The following is a 20815-nucleotide window of genomic DNA, read 5'->3' on the forward strand; positions in this document are numbered from 1 at the left end:
AGAAAACTTACTCTGTCTCATTGATGTATTTAGCCCTAACCTGGACCACGGAATGGAGGTTGCGGGGGTAGGGGGTGGCGACCACGTGTGCCTTCCCAGTAGGAGGCAGTCCCATCTCAATCAAATGAAATGCTTTGTGCAAGGGACCATGAGAACACATGTCAGCACAGATACATCAGAGGCTCCCGTGGAACGAGTCTGAGATCCCAGAACTGTTCTGGCATGTTTGAGGGGGAGGAACAGACATAAGCACAACACTTTAAAAAGGAGGGGACATCATTAAGAAAGCTGCAGTTTTAACAAGGAATGTTGGGAGTAAACACCAGGAAAGGAGGAAGTCACTTACATTAACCCAGGGATGTTCAAGGACCTGCACAGCTGAAAATCGCTGATCAACATCCACCAACAGCATCATGGTAATGAGCTCCTGTGAAAGGAAACATGCGATGCCATTTGTGTCTAACATTTAAGGTAAAAATCAGGGTGTTTTCAGGCACAGAAGCTCTCTTAGTTTGGAAAAGCATTTGCCAAAGCTCTAAATCTTAACTGTATCAACTCAGCTTACCTATAGCTACCTAACACCTTTTAAAGGAAAGGTGAATATTTGGAATTATAAATATATAGCTTGCCATTGAAAGAAAAAATAAAAAATAAAATTAATATTAAAATCAAATTCATAAAAATGTTTTAGTAGAAAATAAAGTACACAGTTAAAGAATTAATATTCCTTTCTTTGTCTAGAATTTTGCACTTTACAGATTTCTGAATCACATTTTAAAAACACTTTAAGTTTTCACTTTAGCATCTGAAAGGAGAAATGGATTTTTTTTCCCTTCTAACTGCAAGATTTGAAAGAAAGGAACGAAGAAAGACATATAGAATTGTCAACAGCTAGTTGGTAACAGAAATAATTCTTTAGTAGCCAAAAAGTTCAAAGGAAATCTGTTAAAAATGCATTCAAAAATGTCCAGCTCAATCAATAAAAATAAAATAGCATCATTAAGCAGCAAATGATTTAATGATTCTGAAATTAACGAAACTTCTCTATAAGCTCAAATTTATTTGCACCAGGAAAGCACAGCTTGAGTTTTAATGATGAGTGTGTCATACATTTGTCTACTTTGGATTAGAAGTTTCCATGTAAGAAAAGGGTTAGATATGTGTCACCTGCCCCCTTCCATGCACAGGCTCTGAGTGCTGCTCCGTGATGGTAATGATTGGTTTCCAATGACGCAGAGATTCTACCTCCACTTTCTCACTTGGTCCAGGATTTAATTAAAGCAACTGTCATGTGTGATGCCCTCTGCAGGACGCCATGGGGGTGAAGGGACGGTCCTATCTGTTACTGACTTGGAGCTCTCCCATTATGCAGTGATAGCGCTGAGATCTGGACAGGGTCCTGAAGAGCCTGGTGAGAACCCCACCCCTGCAGCTGTGTCACCCTCTCCTTTCACCTGTGTGGCTTTTCTTGGATACTCCTCTCAATTTCCCACATTCTCCTATGTCCAGAGGTTGATTACTGGACAGTTGGAAAAAATGAGAGATTTGGTCCCAATAGGCATCATTTTCTATGGAAAGTGGCCAGGCCTAAGGAGTCAGCTTTTAAATTGAACCCATACTCAGGACATTGCGAGTTAGACAGTGTACCAGATGCATGTAAGAGTGTATGTGTTATGGAGAAAAATAAAGCAAAGGGTGATAAGGTGAGCTAGGTAGGGGTTACGAGCTGCAGTTGGAGGGAGACACTGTGGTCCGGGAAAGCTTCACTGTGAAGAGGACATTAAGCCAAGACCTGAAACAGGTGAAACAGTCAGCTATATAGAAAGCGGGGGCAGGCTCAAGCCTGGTGTGGGCAGCTCACAGCAAGAGGCTTCAGCAGGGGAGATGGAGTGGCAACAGGGAGGGATGGAACCAGGGGACACAGACACTTGATAAGTTCAGACAGCTACGAACAGACGATGACTGTGACCTCTAGGAAAATCTAGTAATTAGGACTAAAATGCAAGCAGAAATCATATTTAAGATACCATTCATTTCTCTCCACACAATGATTCCCAATCAATAATTCCATTAAGAGACACAGACTATGAGGAAGAGGAAGGCACTGGAAACCTACCTTTGCAGAATCGGAAACATTATCCCAGTAAGGAGAAGGGAAGTCCACTTGCCCCATCAAAATCTGATCAAAGAGCACCTCCTGGTCATCGCTGCTTCTGTTGAGATGAAGGACCACAACAAGGAATAAACAGCACGACACGGAAATGTCAGCTCAGGGTGTGTCTTTTCATTCTTATGCATTGGAGCCCTTCCTTTCCCCATAAATGTGTAAAATGTGTTTTTAAGCAATTCAAAATGTCAGCATGGAACTGTTTTGGCAAATTAAGAAAAAAATGAGTTTTTAAGTTACATGGGGAAGATTTATGGAAGGCATGTGAATAAGCATGCACAACATGGAAAAAATCACAGGCACTGCAAGCGAAGTTCTATCATGTTCTTTTTCTGCTGTAGGCTCCTTTGGGCAAGCAGGCCGAATGCATCACTCAGAGGACGGAGAAATGTTTTGTTGCTGCCCGTACCCGCGGAACGGAGGGAAGCCACACAGCAGGATGTAAGTGATTACACCAGCTGCCCAGATGTCCACCTTGAGGCCATATCTGAAAAAGTAAGTGATGCAGAGTTAGCAAAGTCAGGCCAGGACAAATGATGGGGCATGGTAAAACAGACGACTCTTCTAGCATAAACCGAAACCCAAACCAAAAAAAATCAAAAACAAAACAAAACAAACACTAAACTACAACCCACTGGCTAAACAGAATTCAATAAAATAATAATTAATAATAATAATAATAATAAAATTAAGGCACATAATTAAAAATCAAAACAATGTACAGGCTTATATCCAAATATCAGTAAGTGAACAGTTTCAGCACAAATGTTTATTATAGTCATATCAATTTTAAGATAGAGATGAACCCTTGAGGCTATTTAACTCCCTAATTTTAGAAATAATATAATTGCATATAAGATATTTCTTGATGTACCAAGCACTGACATACATTATCTGATTTTGTTTTCCCAACAACTCCGTAGCTTGTACAGGGTAAGTATTATTGCCTCTTTTACCGAAGAGAAAACCGAAGGGTAAATAATTTTGCTCAAGATCACACAATTAGTCAGTAGCAATGCTGAGTTCCGACCCAGGTCTGCAAGAGCCCCACCAAATCCTCTTTCCAGCCCACTCCACCCTCCCCAGCAGGCCCTCAGGGCACTCACAGTAGGAACACAGCGCTGCCTGAGGCAGCGCCCTCTGAGCGGGTCAGGCAGAGCTCTAGATGTGGGCTTCCAGCTCACTCAAAGCTGATGCATAAAAAATAGTCCTCACTACCTGAGGTCTTCTCTTCTCATCTGTGTTGAATTTCTGCTTTCCTGGTCTATGGTACAAGCAGAAAAACTATCTCCAGCTGTCACAGTGGAAGGTACTACCTAGCTGGAGGTGTGGCTTGGTGCTCCTACTAGAAGAAGTGTAGGGCTGTGTCTCCGTGCTGGCCCACCCTTCCCCAGTCCTTCTGTTGAAGGAGAGAGCTTCAGAACCCAGCTCGTGATCCTTGGTAAGAAATCGGGCTCTTTATTGAAAGAGCCTTTTACTCACCTGGACCTGAGTTCAGATTCTGCCTCAGTAAGTATCTAGTCATGAGCTTGTATGAGACATCACTCATCAGAGTCTAAGTTTATTTATATGCAAAATGGGCATCATACCATCTACTGGAAGAGCAAGAATGAAGTAAAGGAGCTCAGGGCCAGGCACACAGTAGTAGGTCCTTAACAAGCATTAAGCCACCCCACCGTCTCCCCCCACTCTAGAGATTTTCATTCAGCTATTTCTGCTGCGCTCAGAAACCAGCCAATCCCAGTGGCCCTCTGATGCCTAAGGGTGTCTGCACTCCACAGATCATCAATGAAGTGCTAAGAGGACCAAAATGGGACCGGAACTGGAGAATAAGGACAGCTGAGGGAAGCAACCACAGGAGACTGCACTCACTGCACACAGTCTGTGTGCTTCTTTTATCTCCAAAAGCTAATTAATTATCATCACTTTATGTTTCTCTGTTACTCCCAACATTTTTCACTCGGAGGTTAATAACTGCTGTTCTACCTTTAACAAAGGCCGAAAGGAAGCCTTAAACAAGATTACGGTCATTAGCAACTTGACTGGTAAAACAGAGAAAATGGCTTTCACTTTAAAGTTAAAAAAAAAAAAAGTGAAAGAACTCTGAACACTAATTGTGTCATGATGGGACAGAGCACGCCTATTTCTTCTCTCCTTGAGGCTGACTAGTTTAATTCTGCGAGCACAGCCCTGCACTCAGTACACAAGAAGCATTTACCCGGTCTCTGCAATGATTTCTGGAGCCACATATGTCGGGGTGCCACAGACAGTGTACAGGGGGCCGTCTACAATGGTGGCCAGTCCGAAGTCGCCCAGCTTCAGCGATTTGCTGCCATCTTGGTGTTCGTACACCTAAAGTAAAGAGTGAAACCGCCTTAAAACCAAGAGATTGAAAGTTCTTTCCTGAAGAAATGAGGGACACTGTGGTTTAAATTTAATATAGGTTGGCCTAAAACAAACAGACTGCCAGATATTTTGCCAGCAAAGAAGGGTTTATTCGGGATCAGCAGAGACTTGCAATTCGGAGGCAAGTCCCCACAGGGCAGAGGAAGGAGAGGAAGAGGAAGCTGGGAGGGCTGTAGTCAACAAAGAGTCCATGGCTTCTCGCTGGTAGAATCCTTGCCAGGAGAGAAAAGGAGCCTTATGCCTGTTGGGCTCTGCTATGGTCACAGGGAGTGAGAGCTCCCCCTTCTGGTCTCCCGACTCCATTTAACTGAGGTTTCTGTTTACTAATTTTTTACATGGATTTATTATAAAATTTTAAAAATCAGGCAATTATGCAAGAATATACATACAAGAATATCTTTATATCACTGCAGAACCAAAAGCATGGCGAACAACCAGCAAATGGAAATTTGTGAGATAAACTGTGGTACATTCATATAATGAGAGGCTACAAGACCATTAAAATGGTGATATGGGTTTACATTTACTGAAATGAATAATGTTTGGGAAGTGAGGACAGACTTCAGACTGGTTTGCATAAAATGCCTATTAAAGAGGAAAAAATACATACAAAGAAAAATGTCTGGAAGAACACCATGTTGGTGTGTCTGTCACTGGGTGCTAGGATTATAGGAGATTTGTTTTCCTTTTGTTTATCTGCATTTGAAGTTTGCTACACTTAAAATTTATTTGCAGAATACAATGAAATATAGAAAGTTTCTAGTGCAAAATCTCCAATTTATGAAAATAATTAGCCTTCGTTTTAATATATAAAAAGCTCTCAAAATGTAGATCTTTGGTAAATTGAACAAAAAATCTACATGTCTATTAAAATACTTTATTTTTGGTGCCCCACATTTCCACCAAGATCTATTTACATTTTTTTATTAATAATTGAAAGGGATATTAACATTTCATTTCACCTGTGGCAATCTGGAAAGATTTATCAGGTGCAGAGTCAGCGTTCTGTCCAGGTTTCCTTATTAAGGCAGTAAAAGGCTGCAGTCTTTCACCCAACAAATCAAGAAAAGGATGCATGTGACCCTAGGCAAGTATTTACACTGCTTCAATTCTAGCCCATGATCAAACCAAATGGATCTGCTCCAGAAAGTATCCCAAACAACATCTATTATTTCAAAGAAAAGATCAAAGGGCATTCAGAATTCTAATTCAGAGCCCTCCACTGGAATCAATAAGATAAAGAAAAGATTGCCACGGAAAAAGGCTAGTATTCCCAGCCAAGGCTGTCGCCAAGAGATGCCTCGAGGATATGGCGAAATCTTCCCCGTACATCAAAACAACTCAGCCAGCCAGCCGAGGCCGGCGTGCTCTTCTGTTAGCGCTCTAGGATCATCTGCACTTGCTCGAGCAGTTCGAACCCTGCGCACAGCAAGGCCCATCTCCACACATCAGGAGAGCCGCTACCGTTTACACACCAGGTCGGCCTTCCTCTGGAAAAAGGGGATTAACTTCTCATTTCGCCGCAGCATCAAATGCAGATGTTTGGACAGCTAAGCTGCAGTAGCAGCAGTGGTCATTGGGATCTAACTGCTTTGGCTATTAAAAAAAAAAAAAAAAAAAAAGGCAGTCAGATCCTCCTCTCTGGAAAGACTGTCTTTTCTGGGCAGAAAATATTCCTTTACAATTTCTCCACGCTCAGAACATGGGGCCCTCTCCTTTAGGGCTCAACCAGGATCAAGTCTGGGCTGCCCGTAGGCAGGTATGCAGAGGTTTACGGGGTCACCCGCACTTGGGTTGTTAGGGCAGGGCAGCTGTGTGTCCCTCTCAGACGTGGCCATCGTCCTCTGAGATGAACACTGTCCTCCCCACTTTAATGAAGCAGCCGTCTAGCCCCACTCATCACAGACAAGTCTGAATTACAGACTTTGAGGTACCAGAGCTGCAAAACACAGTATCATCCCCAGCATAAATGTTCTCAGGCAAAAGAAATCCCTAAATCGTAGTCTCAGCATGTCAGCCACTCTGGTCGTCCAAATGACAAGCAAATGTTTTTCCTGAAAAGAAATCGGAGCTGGAAACACCTAGTAGATCATCCAGTTTATTTCCCAGACGGAGCAGAATTGTTTACTTCCCTAATTCCATTTTGTTACCAATTACCTTTTTAAAATGCAAAATAACCTTCTGCTTTGATGTTCTATTAGGTCCAAACATTCATGGTGTGTGTTTTGTGAGGCTGTGCAGATTTCAAATTACACAACTCCATTTGTATAGAAGATTTTGTGGCTTTTTTTCTAAACATACTATCCATAATCACCTAACTATTCAAAAGCTGGACGAAAGCAGATGTTGGCAGATGCAGTCATAAGTCACATTTTAGTTCTGAATACAACCACGTAATTCTCCTACATGTACCAAAGGTTTTCTTTTTAAGCATCTACATTTTAATAGGAATTCCATCTTACACATAGCCATATGCCAATTATATTTAATACAGCTGAGCAATAAAGTTCAAAGTTTTAATAACTAAGGAAAAAAGCACTAAAGAATTTACCTAAAATAAAATGATTATTTAACAGTAACAATACTTTAAACATAAACCAGCATCATTTAAATGAAATACACAGAATCTATAATTTTTATGTTCTTTTCATCTCTCTTTAATCATTTCTACATGCCTCCCCCACCTTTTTTTTGGCTTTGAAAGCAATATAGTAGAATTTTCATGAACATATAAAGAGATTAAAGTGATGCCTACGAGAGACAGTAAGAGCTAAGAGACAAAGGCCTAATCCATGTAATTGGAAACATTTCTAGACCCAAGTACGTTTGAAATGCTTCAGCAAAATGTTTTTGCAGGTGAATAAATGTCCAGGCCTCTTGTTTGGAATTCTGTTTAACTTTACTTACTGTCAGGCAGGGCAGGAAGCAAGGTTGCTTTGGGTTTTTCTCCGTCAACACTTGGGGAGAAGAATACGGAGGAACGGATTGTAATGTTTCCTGTCCTCCGGTGAGAGCGCGCCTTTCCCAGTCTGGGGGCCCAGCTCACAACGGGGCTCACCTGAGCGCCGGCTGCGGCCTCAGCTGGGCTCGCCCTCATCTCTGACCAGCTGAACGCAGAGGGGCAGGAGTGAGGCCATTTGACAATGTAATTAAAACTTTGTTCAAAATCACAGATTGCTAAATGCATCTGTTTCAAACACATGCTTGTACGTACACACACACACACACACACACACAGCCTCACAAAACCATCTCCAGAAAGTATTTTCCTAAAAGGCAGCTATAAATTCACTCTGAACTAAGTTTTTAATTAAAAGTTAGGGGTCGGAAAAGCTCCTAACACGTTCACATTGAGAAGGCTGAGCCCCTGGCTTCTCGCACTCTCTGAATCGACTATCTTTCAGAAAGAACCCGTACAGGCTGCAAGTCTCGGCTGGGACAGCCTGACCCAGCAGGGGGTGTTCTGGGGGAAGAAGCGCTTTTTGCTAGAACCGTATTTTAAAGCCTCCGTAAAACATGACCCACACGGGAGGTGGGAGTACATTCATTGTCAATCAAAGAGTATTCACAACATGAGATATAATTTAACGTTCACCCCAGGCCCTTTAAATACTTATAGATGTTCCTCCACATTTTAAACACTGAGGGGCTATTAAAGAGACGGGGATTAGTGCAAATTACCCAGTATGTAGTGCTTTCACTGTTTTAACTAAGCAATAAAACTGTGTAATTGTACAACACTAATTGAATGCAGCTACACATAATTGTGGGCTGCCATATGTATCCTATTACCATAAAGACTGTCAGTATTTTGTAAGCTACTCTTGTGATCATTGCAGATGGCTACAGTCAGAAAAGTTGTTCTCCAGGGTTTATTATATGGCTATAAAGACATCCCATGATTTGACAGACTAAACGTGTTCAATGGCAGCAATTATGAAAAAGGTTCCAATTAAGAGCTGAAGGTGCGTCCTACCAAGAAGAGATAGAGTGAAAGGTCAGGTGTGTAGGTTTTTGGCAAACTGGTATTTTAAACAGGAGTTTTCTTCTTTAAAGGAGAGTTTTATATTTCTGTTTCTTTTCTGTTTATTTGGGGTTTCGCAGTAGCTGTGACTCTCTAAGCAGCAGACGTTTGGGCACATGCCTGACTTCCTTTGGATTAGAAATGGAGACCATTTGAAAAAGTTATTTGAAAAAATAAAAGATTTAATATAGAGTCATAAAATGCAGCCGGTGGCCATAAAATAATATGAAAATTCACAGATAACCTGAATCCAGTCAAATGGTGTCTGAGATTCCCATAATAGAGAACTAAAAGCTGACTAATATAACAGATGTGTTGGACAAACATAATTCTCAATGTTGATGTGAATTCAAGGATAACCCTGTTGAAACACTGGCTAATGCATCATGAGTAAACACTGAAATATTCTTCACTTAGGAGCTCCATAGGTACTAAAAGTTATTTCACCAAATAGAATTTAACAAAACTGGCATGAAATTGACAAAGCCATAAAAACAAAAAGTCAATTTACTTCTTAACAAATATAGTATCCTTCTAAAAAAAAGACATTGATTTTCCGCTAGCCATGGTTTATGGCCTTTAGGGTGCTTTCTTTAAAAAGTGGATTAAATTTAAGTCTTTAATCTCTAAGAAGTGGAGTATAACAACATTTATGCAGGGAATTATGTTTCAAAATGTACTTTATGGTTCACATACTTTAGAATTAAACCTCCTGGAAAAAAAAATTAATTCTTAAAAAAACCAAATTCATTTTATACCCACATGTAAAATCTTTAGGAAACAAAAATATTAAGTGAAATAATTTAAAAAATGTACAGACGTCAGAAGAGGAGTAATAACGTTAATAAGAAGAAATAAAATAGCTTTTCAAGGTATTACCCTAGAGATAGCTGGGAAGATGCAGAAGTGAATGGAAACTCTAGGAAACCTGATTCTTCTCCCCCTTTTAAAACAGTCACGAAACTATCTAGAAATGAGTTTCATGCAGCTGCAGGGAGATTCATGAAACATGCACTTTCTGGATTCTGTAGCAACTGTACGTCCTGCTAAAACTGTGGGAACTCCATGTCATTGCAATTTTTAGAAATTGTGTTACATTTTTGTCACACAAGTAATATCCAATATGTCATTGTAGGTAAATTAGAAAAGACAGATAATTATAGAGAGAAGGGAATTAAACTCACCTGCAATCTTGAGATTTCTTACCTAGAAATAACCATTGTTAACATTTTGAGTATGAACTTCCAGAGCTTTCTTTCTTTCTCTTTTCTGTCTTTTTTTTTTCCCCTCTGCTGAATAATACCTCCTGAATGTCTGCCCAAGTGAATAAGCATGTATCTACATCGCGATTTTCAGGGGCTGCTGGATATTCCATTGTGTGGATGCACCTTAATAATAATCCCCCCCAAATGCTGCCACTGCTGTTTTATTGAGCACATAGGATATGCCAAGCCTTGTGTTGAGGTTTTTCATGCTCAATATCCCATTGGATCTTCACAGCAACCCTATTAAGTAATATTACTGATATTTTGAGGATGAAAAAATTGAGGCTCAGAGACGTTAAGTAACTTGCCAAATATAACACAGCTAATCAGTGGCAAAGCCAGGGCACGTCCAAGTCCATGATTCTAACCAGTATGTCCTCATCGTGCCATTATTTAAAAAAATCTGTGCCCAGATGAATCTGTGTGTGTGTGTATATATATATATATATATATATACACACACACACACATATATACACACACACATATATATACATATATATGTATTTTTTTTCCATACTAAGAAACACTGAGATGACCATCCTAATGTACGTATACGTATCTGATTTTTTTCCCTAGGTTACATTTCTAGAGTAGAATTACTTGGTCACAGGTTGCATGTTATTTAAGACATTGGTTATATATTACCAAATTACCTTTCAGAAGGGTTCCATCAACTTACTCCTGCACAAATTCATAAGAGGTGATTGGTATCCTCATAAATTTGCCGACACAGGACGTTATTATTATTATTATTATTAATCTTTGCTAGTCCCACAAGGCCATGTCATTGTAAAATAAAGTGAATGGTATTGCTCAAGTCCGAGAAGGCAGAAGGCATGAGTAGTGCTGTAGACAGATGCCGACCAACGTGGGGAACACACTACACTCTGACTCTGGTCTTCCTCTCCCTGATGGAACCACAGGTCCTTGCAGAAGGGCCCTCAGAAAATGCTTATACAGTAACTGGCATATTATTGTATTAAAGAATGGTTAGGGAACATGTTCTTTTTCTTCTATTTTCCCTCAACTTTTAGCCAAATTCAGAGATAAGGAATTTTCTAAACACCTATGAAAAATGATCATTTAGTTTCTGCTTGGACTTTTTACATAACTGCAAGATACCTGTAATAAAAGCCATTTAGTTTTCAAACAGCTGTAATTGTTAGAAAGTTTTTACATCAGCCTCAGATCTCTTATTAATGTCTTCTCCTTGGTGTGAGTTCAGCACTCTCAAACACAGCACAAGAGTGTTCTCCCATCTCCTTTCGTATATCTGATGACAGCCACCCTTCTCCACTTTCTGCATCCCTTCTTTGAGCTGAACCCCAGGCTGCTGATGTCACATGTTCAGGTCCCTCCCTGTAAGGGTCACGTGGTATGACCGTGGCAGAAGACACCCTTCCAAAATGAAAGGAGTCTAAGGGTTTATTGGTGTCTTCAACAGTCATGTCACACTGAGACTCACAGTGAACTTATTATGGTCAACTAATTTTCCCATTACTGATTTTCTGCGATGATCATTAAAACAATACCACCCAAACCACCTAGTCCATAGGGATTTATGTTTATCTCTTGTTACATTTCATCTTACTATTTTGGGACCCTTATGGAGTCAAAGATACCTTTGGTTCTCAATTCTGTCCTTTGATATATATAATTCCTCTTCAGCTCCCTGGTAAGGCTGCTTAGGGCGGGGCTAGTGACAGACTCCTGTGAATCCCTGGCTCCCGTGCTGAGGGTGACCCTAATCCGATCATCAGCCCTCTGGTGGCTCCAGCTCATCCTGCAGTAAACGGACTACACCTCTACTCCACTGTGTTTTTGTTTACATCCTCTGGTGCTCCATCTGTGGCACCGTCTCGTCTCGTCTACCAGTGTACTTAGCTATACTATCACAAAATGGGTTTATTTGGGGATTGAGAATCATGGGATTAAAGCAGAAGGAAATCCATTATCTGGTGAGCTCAGAGTTGGCGTGAAGTGGAAACCAAGAAGAGCTGGAGCACAACCTATGGCCATCCCTTGGGGAAAACAAGATATCACTAGATTCAACCCGTTTAGTGAAAATGAGGGTCATTAGCTGTACATGCCATTTTAACGGACAGCTAGGGACAGGCCCAAACACCTCGACAGAGAGTTTTTAGGAGAAAATTTCTGACCAGGAGAAGCAGTTTCCCTGAGAAACGGCTCTTCCCCAGACAGCACTGAGGAGTTTGGAAGGAAAAAGCTTTTTGAACATAAACTTTTATATTTCAAGAAAATTACTGTGTTTATTTCTGGAATCTAATAAAAACTAGTGATGTAAGTTATAGTTTTGCCAGTAAAGACTTTAATTTTCCTAAGGAGGAGACAGCTGCGTATACATTTAAAAAAGACCCTTCCAGCTCCCCAAGAGAAACAGGCTGCTACTGATGAGTTTTGCTGCCAAGGATACAAGCCTGCCATCTAGTGGTGACTTGTGTAAACTGAAAGCAGTTGATCTCAGGAAGCCCATTTTTGTTTTGTTTTTTCAAATTAAAGCAAAAAGTTCCTTTCTGTCATAAACTACCACCGCACGCACACGCGCGTGCACACACACACACACACACACACACACACACACAATGGGTCTATGCCTAAGTGCAGCTGGGAAAGCACTGTACCTCCTCACCCCGACACACTCAGAGAGGTTTAGTCTGCAGACGATGTGAGTCCTCAACTTAACAGATGAATTAAGAAATGACTAGGGTTTGTCCTGTTGGGTCTGTCCTATTCCATGAAAAAATATCACCATTCACTCGCTTTCTCCTCTAATCCACCCTCTCATCCACCTGTCACTCACCCAGATGATCATTAAGCACCAAGACTGACAATTAAAGCAAAAAGAACCACATACAATCATTGGCATGATTAACACTTAAAAAAAAAAAAAAAGACGTTAGTAACAATGCAATAATAAAATTATAAATTGGATCAGTTCTCAGTTTTTTGCCTAAAAACATGGCTGGAAATACCACTGTAAATCAAATCATATTTTCTTATTAAAATACTTTCACCTGACCAACCAGTTAGACTGAATAAATCATCCATATGGTCAGTATGGATCTTACAGCCAAGCTACAATATTTTTATATTGTTCTGCAGGAATTAAAAGTAAAAAAATTGTAAAAGTTACGGATATGTGATGATATTATACAAAATGAAATCCATAGCTGAAATGTCTACATTTACAAATAATTCTTTGCTATTTATAACAAGCATTAAACAATTAGCAAAAATGTATCAGCAGTCTAACAGTTTAGGTTTTCTCTGAGGACTCTCAATAAAACAGTAATGCAAAGTGTGCAGTGAGGTCTTTTATTTCTTTAAGTTTCTCTGTAGTTAGAAAATGGATCAAAACTCTTTAAATTTATCATAGCATTTTTCCAAAAATAGTCTCTAGCTCTACATTTTGCCACAAGATGGTAAATTCATGCCTGGGTAAATAGTAAGACTTCAAAAGCAATGTCAGAAAAGATGAAAGATTATTGTTACAAGGTGCAATTTACTGTTAAATTCATTTTTAGGGATAACTTTTTACCTTTTTATTTATTTTTATATTTTCATTTATTTTTTATCTTTTCCTTTACTTTCATTTTTATCTTCTTATTCATTTTTTTAGGGATAAATTTTTGTTCATAATAAAGGGGGAATTAAAAAAAAGAAGGGAGCTAATAGTTACATGCTGTCTCTTTATCTTCATCAAATCCCCTTAAAGGAGGCTCAAAGGAGTTAAGTAACTGGTTCAAGGTCAGAAGACCAGCCAGTGGAAGAGTGAAGCCCTTGGTTTTGAACTTTCGTCCACCTGACCATAAATCCTGAGAATGTGATCGTGGGCCTCCCAGGACGATTCTTTCTTACTTCCACACAAACATCAACAGAATGTGAAATTAATAAGGAATCTCAAGTATAATTAGTGATGTCATCCTAATGTTGTTAAAATTATTCTATTCTTCTACCTATTTTACCCTATAACAGATTTATCTCTGCAAACCTCACCAACCCTTACCACTCTCCTATAGTAAGAAATTACTATACTAGAGAAGCGGAATTACTTTAGTTTTTCATATTATATATTTAAACCTATGTTATGAATGACGGCAATGGTGTGTGTGTATACATATATACATACACATATTTCTTCACATTCTTAAATTAGAAAAGAAAGGAAAAAAGCAGAGAACTTTTTTTTCTTTTGGGGTAATTTAAAGTAAAATAGATTCCAATGAGCACAGTACTTAAAAAGCATCCCACACGTTGAAATTTTAGTAAAAGCACACTGCTAGTACTCATGTAAGGCATTCACAGAAACAGTGCTCTGGTGAGAAGCAGGTGAACAAGGGGTCCACAAAACTGAACTGCGAAAGCGGGAAGGAAAATGAAACTTTAATTTTCAATCACTGAAATTTTGGAGCTTAGAGAAGTTTTTAAACAAAGGCTCAGTTGTAAGTCCGTTCCCGTGAGACAATCCTACATAATTCAGGACATGGGAAGAATGAGTGCAGACGAGGCAAAATTGCTGCAGTTTATAGAAGCAACTATGCAGAAGAGAATGTTTAGGCTACTGCGGAGATGAGGAATTTGAGGGGCAATTAAGTCAGAACGCCATCATTTGACCTCCGCTGCCTTTGCCAGCCGGTAGCTACAAGATGATTAACCTAATTGCAATGAACTAACTGCTTGTGCCTTTATTTCCTGAATGCCTGTTTTTCCTACTTGAATGTCGCTCCATGAAGGCAAATGTCTCTCTGTACCTGGTGCACAGCAACCAGGCAGCAAACCTCTCTCCCTGATTCACAGCTTTATGTAGTCCAGAGGTTAAAACTTCGGGCTTTGGAGTGGGGCACAGCTAGGTTGAGACCTTGGCTCTCCCACGTAAGAGCTGTGATGGCCTTGAGTGGGTCTTTCAACTCTAGGCACCCAGTCTCCTTACCTGGGGGTCATAGAACTCACCCTACGTGGCTGTTGTGAGGATGAAATGAGATGCTAAGTGTCAAGTCTTGAGCAGGTGGCTCTCCAGTACCGCAGATCTCAGCGGACTTTATGGGTAGTGGAAGTTGGGTCGTTCGTCTGCTTTTAAACTTCAGTGTTCGTTTGGACCATGTGGGGAGCTGGCTGCCCTGCAGCTCTGCACCCTGTCACCAGTCACCAGATTCTGATTTGGAAATTTGCATTTCTAACAGGCATCTGGGAGTAATTCTGATGCAGGGAGTCTTTGGACCACCCTTGGAGAAACACTGCTTGAGAGAATCCTCACTTTTCCCAGATTTCCAGTGATGGACAAACTAACAGTCATATATAATACGTGACTCTTGGGGGGTGGATAATAAAAGCCAAAGAAGAACTCCCATCTTGGGGAGAGAAACTGAATATATTTCATTAAACTTCCAGCCTGAATAGCCAGCAAAATTTATGTCACTCCCATATTCATTAATGACAGCTCCCCGATGCCCAGTCTCTATCTCACTTCTTCCCAGTATGGTTTCCTTAACAACAGGACTAGGGGAGCATCTCATTTGCTCATGTGGAGAACTCTCGATGTTTCTCCAGAGATCTGGAGTTGGCGCAAAGCAAACCAAACAGTCCTAAAGGGGAATATGAATGTCTCCAATTTTTAAAGTCAGCCTTCATCATGATTACTTTTATGCCGAGGGGCTGGTGTCTTGAAAACGCACAATGAGTTATTCTCCTAGCTTCGAGATCGCATTATTGGGATGTAATTTGGGAAACTAAGACAAAGTCTAAAAGGCCTTCCATTCCTTTTTCCCAAGGAAAAGCTTTCTAACAGAAAAGTGCAGTCGATAAATAATATAAGTGTAAATGCTCTTCCTGACCACCTTGGCCTGGCCCGCGGGTTCACCGCAGCTGTAGATTTCCTGAGCTCCATTCCTGTCCCCGACCTCGGGTTTTTATTTGCTAATAAGTCAACTGCTCCTAATAGCACAGTAACCCTCATAGATCAATTTAAAGGACTAGTTTCCAGCTGGTTACTAAAGGCCAGCTGGAAACTCACCTTTAAGGTAATTTTTTTTTTTTAAGGAAAGAAAGAAAATAGAAAAGAAAATAAAAAGAGAGGAATGTTCATATTCACTCATGAGCGCTCAGAACTGCAGACGCCCTGACATGGGGGTTCCTCTTACCAGCAGGTTCTCGGGCTTGATGTCACGGTGGACGATGTTGAGGCTGTGCAGGTATTTGATGGCGCTGGCCAGGTTGTACAGCATCCCACTGGCATCTCGCTCAGTGTATTTGTTAGTGGAAGTGATGGCATCAAAGAGGTCTCCTCCCTGGGAGAGAACAGCAGGAGAAGTAGCACATGAGCAGATGGTCCAATGGGGCCACCCGGAGAGGCGCCTGCCACGCGAGAAAGGGAGCGAAGGATGCGTGCAGGGTCTCTGGGCTCCTCGGCCTCTCCCTGCCACGTCGTCTCAAAGGCCCAGAGACCTGGTGATTTCTCTCTCCACTGCGAGAGCCACTGACGTTTCCTCCAGAGCTCAAAGGAAGGAGCAAAGAGGGCTCTCTGCCTTCAAACTCCCAGGGTAGGCGGAGAAAGGGAGCCAGGTCTCTAGGGCACAGGCATTGTGACACCTGGGTATCCTGCTGGCATGTGCTACATGCCTCATCCCAACTGCCAGCAGAAGTTCAGACTCAGTCCTAAATCTCTCCAAATGAGAAGCAGGTAATACTGCAAACCGCACCCTTGACGAAATGTTCTGCTGCCTCGTGAAATTCAGACGCACACACACACTTCTCTCCCTTCTCTAGATTGAGGTCTCTTGGTGTGGGCGTAGTGTTTTCTTTTTCAATAACGTGCTTCTTTGTTAGGAACAGAGAAAAGGACCAGAAACTGTCACTCCAAAGATGAAACAGAAAGAGAGGGAGGAGCGTGGAGAAATTTCAAAGAAAGTTTTTCTAGGACCATTATGCATCAGAACTTTTGTTTCCCTTGTTCCCTGCTAATTTATCATTATTCGGGGAAACAAGGATTTTAGGCTCCAATTTTAGATTCATTTATTTGAAACCCTTTCAGAGGAGTTGGGTCTGATTTACTAACAACGGGTGCATCCGTCTTCCACACGAGGCACCAAACAGCCGAGCCTGGTAGCCAACTGTGTTCATCTGTTACCTAATGTGCGAAGAGACCCAGTTCCTCTATTTAAATAGCAAATGCAAAATAAGCACTTGTAGGCTGAAAATTTTCAGGTCCCACTCCCCCACCCCGCCCTCCATATAATTTTCACTCAGGGTTGGGGGGGGGATGTCTCCCATTGTCCCTTCAGCCTCAGCAGTCCCTAAACTAAGCACATAGATTTTTTTTTTTTTTTTTTTTTTGCAAAATGAACACTTTCTCAATGTTCTGTTTCTGTCACAGGCAAGGCTGCTGTTGCGGGTTTGCAGGTTGTTTCCATGCCAACCCAGGAGGCAGGGATTTGACTGTGGTCCACGTGACTGGCTGCCCTGTGTATGTGGTTGTATGTGGAGACCCCGCAAAGGTCCCACCATTGTCCTAGTCATCCAGGCTCTAGGCGTCCTGTAATCTCATTTCTTCTCCCTCCTCAACAAAGCAGTCAACAGATCCCACCAGTCCTGCCTTTAAGGCACGCCTCGGACACATCCCTCTGGACCATCCGCTCAGCCTTCTGAGTGCGGCTTCCTGCTGCGTCATCCCTGGATCCTGGCCACATGGCCCACAAGCTGCACTGCTTCCGTGGGCCCTTCCTCCAGAGCGTCCTGGGTCCGACTGTTACCTTCCCACGCAGCACGTCGACGTTTTCTTTCTCCCTTCATGAAATCAGCCTTCTTTTTCCATAGCTCTCCCTGCTCTGCCCCCAACCTTCTCTCTAATTTGCTTAATCTCATCTCCTGTCACGACCTCGACCAGTTACCTTTATGCTGCAGGTAGGATGTTTCTTCCCTGGTCAGCCAAACAGGCCAGACCCCGCTGCACTCCAGACCCCTCCCCGTCAGAGCCCCTTCCTGGACTGTCCGCCCTGCTCCCTCTGTGCTTCTAGCTCCTGCTGATCGCTTAGGGCCTGGCCGCAGGGCCCCCTCCCCTTCGAGGCCTCCCTTCCTCTGTCACAGAAGCGTGCATGTGTTCACTTCTGCAGCCAGACGTCTAAAGTCCTGTACTTGATAATTACGGAATTCCACTCTTAAGAACTGCCACTTGGCTGTTTTCTGGAATAGAGGCCTCGACCGCCCTCCAGCTTCAGGCGCTCCCTGGCCCCCCGGGGCTCTCAGGGTTTGACGGGCACGGCTGGGCTAGACTTCTCAGGAGGGATGTTTCGGGGGGCTCTCAGGCCAAGCACTGGGTAGGTCTTCACTTCTTGGGATGCTTCTAGACCTGACCTCACAGCCATTCTCAGTCAGACTACATGTAAGGGTACAATCGAGTGGCTGGACTGAGGAGTCCCAGCGCTGACATGCAGGCAGGCTCTGGCCCTGTGAGGCCACCTTGGTCACCCAGAGAATTCACAAAGGCTGTTAAGTGGCACTGAGCTACTTTTACCTGACCAAGCATATGACCGACAATCGGATTAAGCTTTCCCACAAAATGTGTTCTGAACTCTTAAGCCTTTTCCTCTCTGATGTCTCATCTTCCAATTCAACTCAGTCTTAGCTTCTCCAAAAGTCAGCCAGTAACGGGGGCTGCTAATTAATTTTTAATAACACACAGAGGGGCGTGGGAATGGTCTGAAGTTGTTGTTCTAAAAATTAAAGACATTGCAAAAAAATACTGTTCTTGATGCTAAAGAAAGTATAATTTTCAATGTTGGCAACTACCAAACTTGATTTGGTAATAAAGTGCCAATACGAAAATCCTCTGATTAAATGAAATTGACCTTTCTTTGTTGGAATAAATGGTTAGCATTTTTATCCCCTCACTCTTAAATGTGACAGTAACTTTGTGTCACTACAAATAAGCCCTCACTCTGAAAGAAACAAATCTTAACTAGAAGTAGGAAAAAACAGGCTTCATCTATCAAAATTAACTAACCACTAAGTAAAAAAAAGGCCAACAGATCTAAAGCAAAGTAAGTCTGAATAATGAAAATTTAAAGGCCCTAGAATGAGCATTTTTTTATATAGTAACAGATTAGTTGATTAAATACTTTCCTGGTCTTAAATCTTTACAGAAGAAAACCCCACATTCCAGGGTACTGATTCCTACCACCAGCTCAGGTGAGTGATTCTAAACAGGGTTCCTGGGGCCCTAGACTCTCACCAGCACACAGCTGATGTAGAAAGTGATGTGACGAATTTACCACACTTTATGACTAAAGAAGCTACTTACACCTTCAGTTGGATTAACATAATAGAAAGGCTTGTGGGGGGAGGGTACAGCTCCATGGTAGAGCACATGCTTAGCATGCACAAGGTCCTGGGTTCAACTTCCAGTACTTCCATTAAATAAATAAATAAACCTAATTACCTCCTCCCCAAAAACAAACAAAAAAATGAAGACAGTTCTGAAATATTTTAAAAAGGTTTGAGAAAAGAACAACTTCATGAAAATGAAACATTCAATTTTTAAAACCTTCTAATCAATGAAAATTTCAAATATGGAAGCAGAGGGATTCGGTGAGTCACCTTTTCACCCAGATTCAACCGTCATCGACATTCGGCCATTCCTATATTCCATGACTGAACAGAATAAAAACATAATTTTATGTGACAGGATGAAATTGTAAACTCACTGAAAGGTGGCAGACTATTCACATTATTATTAAGCCTGTGCTATTTTTCTGTACATTGGCGCTAAAAGTTGAAAGCTTGTTTTTGTAATAATGAGTGATACTTTTGGATGTAGTTCATGGGAAAGCGAACAATTTCTACTATAATGATAACAATGATCATATATGTATCCAATATTTTCTGTGTCACAGATAGCAGAAGCCATCCCTCTTATCCTCACAATGACACTCCTAGCAGGTACTATTATTATTCTTATTTTACAAAGGAGGGAACTGAGGCACACAGAGGTATACCCAAAGTCAGGGAGCTATTTAGGTCACGGCTGGGACTTGAACTCTTGCAGTATAATTCTAGTATTAATACTCCTAACCATTACACCAGTGCATGGAAATAAGACTGAACACTGCTGGGAAGACATAAAGGAGAAAGCTCTACTATATAGGAAAGTGGGGCGCCTTGTATAGGTTGACTTTGTTCTCTAAAATACATACCTTTACTAATTCCATGACAAGATACAGCTCAGTTGGCACATCCATCTCTTCAATCAGAAGAACAATATTGGGATGCTTCACTCTTCTTAAAATAGACACCTCATTCTGGATCATGTGCTCCTGTTCAGGGAAAAGTTATCTTAATCAATATACATGTCAAAATAAATGAGGCGTTAACTCAGATGGACAAAACTATAGACTATTTGCAGGTCAGGGGAGATGTATTTTGGTAAGATACAATGACTCTTATCTTAGATTCTGATACTCAGATAGCCTACAATTGCCAGAAGATGTTGAAGGTCCTTAGATGATGTTTGTAACTTCAGAAGCTACAATAATCACATGTAGAAGGATGGGATGAAACTTAGGTCACAAAGGTAACAGAAGAAGTGAACAAACAGGCAAGCAGAGAAGGAAAAGAAGTAACATCCAATCATTCGAACTAGCTTTTATTCCAGCAACATTTACAGAATAAAGTAATATCCTCATGAGAATATAACATTCTATTCCACCGAAATGCAGCTCCTCAGGTGAACCTGTGTTTATCTAGGAGTTCACCTCTGTGTTTCTTTCTATCCGCCCCCTCCCCGCACCAAACACTGTATTTCCATAAGAATAAGCTTTATACATACTTTGCCTCGACACTTGCTTTTCTTGATAATTTTCAGAGCATACTCCCTGGCAGTCGACCTGCAAAGAGAAAGTTTTATTTTAAATAAACTTAATTTCAGATCTACTGAATCAT

At 41.3% G+C, this 20815-nt stretch overlaps 1 protein-coding gene and 1 long non-coding RNA gene across 5 annotated transcripts in view; one reads left to right on the forward strand and one right to left on the reverse strand.

Annotated features, from left to right (window-relative positions):
* The window catches only part of DCLK1 (doublecortin like kinase 1), a 298221-nt gene that overhangs the window by 31973 nt on the left and 245433 nt on the right, over positions 1-20815 (reverse strand). For both annotated transcript variants that reach the window (XM_074378069.1, XM_074378068.1), the window contains exons 9-15: positions 20703-20760; positions 20071-20190; positions 16024-16170; positions 4386-4519; positions 2577-2654; positions 2117-2213; positions 347-427 (exon numbers count right to left, since the gene is read on the reverse strand). In XM_074378069.1, the coding sequence (XP_074234170.1) occupies positions 347-427; positions 2117-2213; positions 2577-2654; positions 4386-4519; positions 16024-16170; positions 20071-20190; positions 20703-20760 (715 nt within the window). The remainder of the gene's footprint in view (positions 1-346; positions 428-2116; positions 2214-2576; positions 2655-4385; positions 4520-16023; positions 16171-20070; positions 20191-20702; positions 20761-20815) is intronic.
* LOC123615797 (uncharacterized) overlaps positions 1-20815 on the forward strand; it is a 46142-nt gene that overhangs the window by 21888 nt on the left and 3439 nt on the right. For 2 of the 3 annotated variants that reach the window (XR_012511663.1, XR_012511665.1), the window contains 2 exons: positions 1310-2274; positions 2509-2608. This is a non-coding gene — a long non-coding RNA (uncharacterized LOC123615797). The remainder of the gene's footprint in view (positions 1-1309; positions 2275-2508; positions 2609-20815) is intronic. The other variant, XR_012511664.1, reaches the window with a different exon arrangement.

This window comes from Camelus bactrianus, chromosome 14 (assembly GCF_048773025.1).
Source record: "Camelus bactrianus isolate YW-2024 breed Bactrian camel chromosome 14, ASM4877302v1, whole genome shotgun sequence".
Taxonomy (NCBI): Eukaryota; Metazoa; Chordata; class Mammalia; order Artiodactyla; family Camelidae; genus Camelus; species Camelus bactrianus.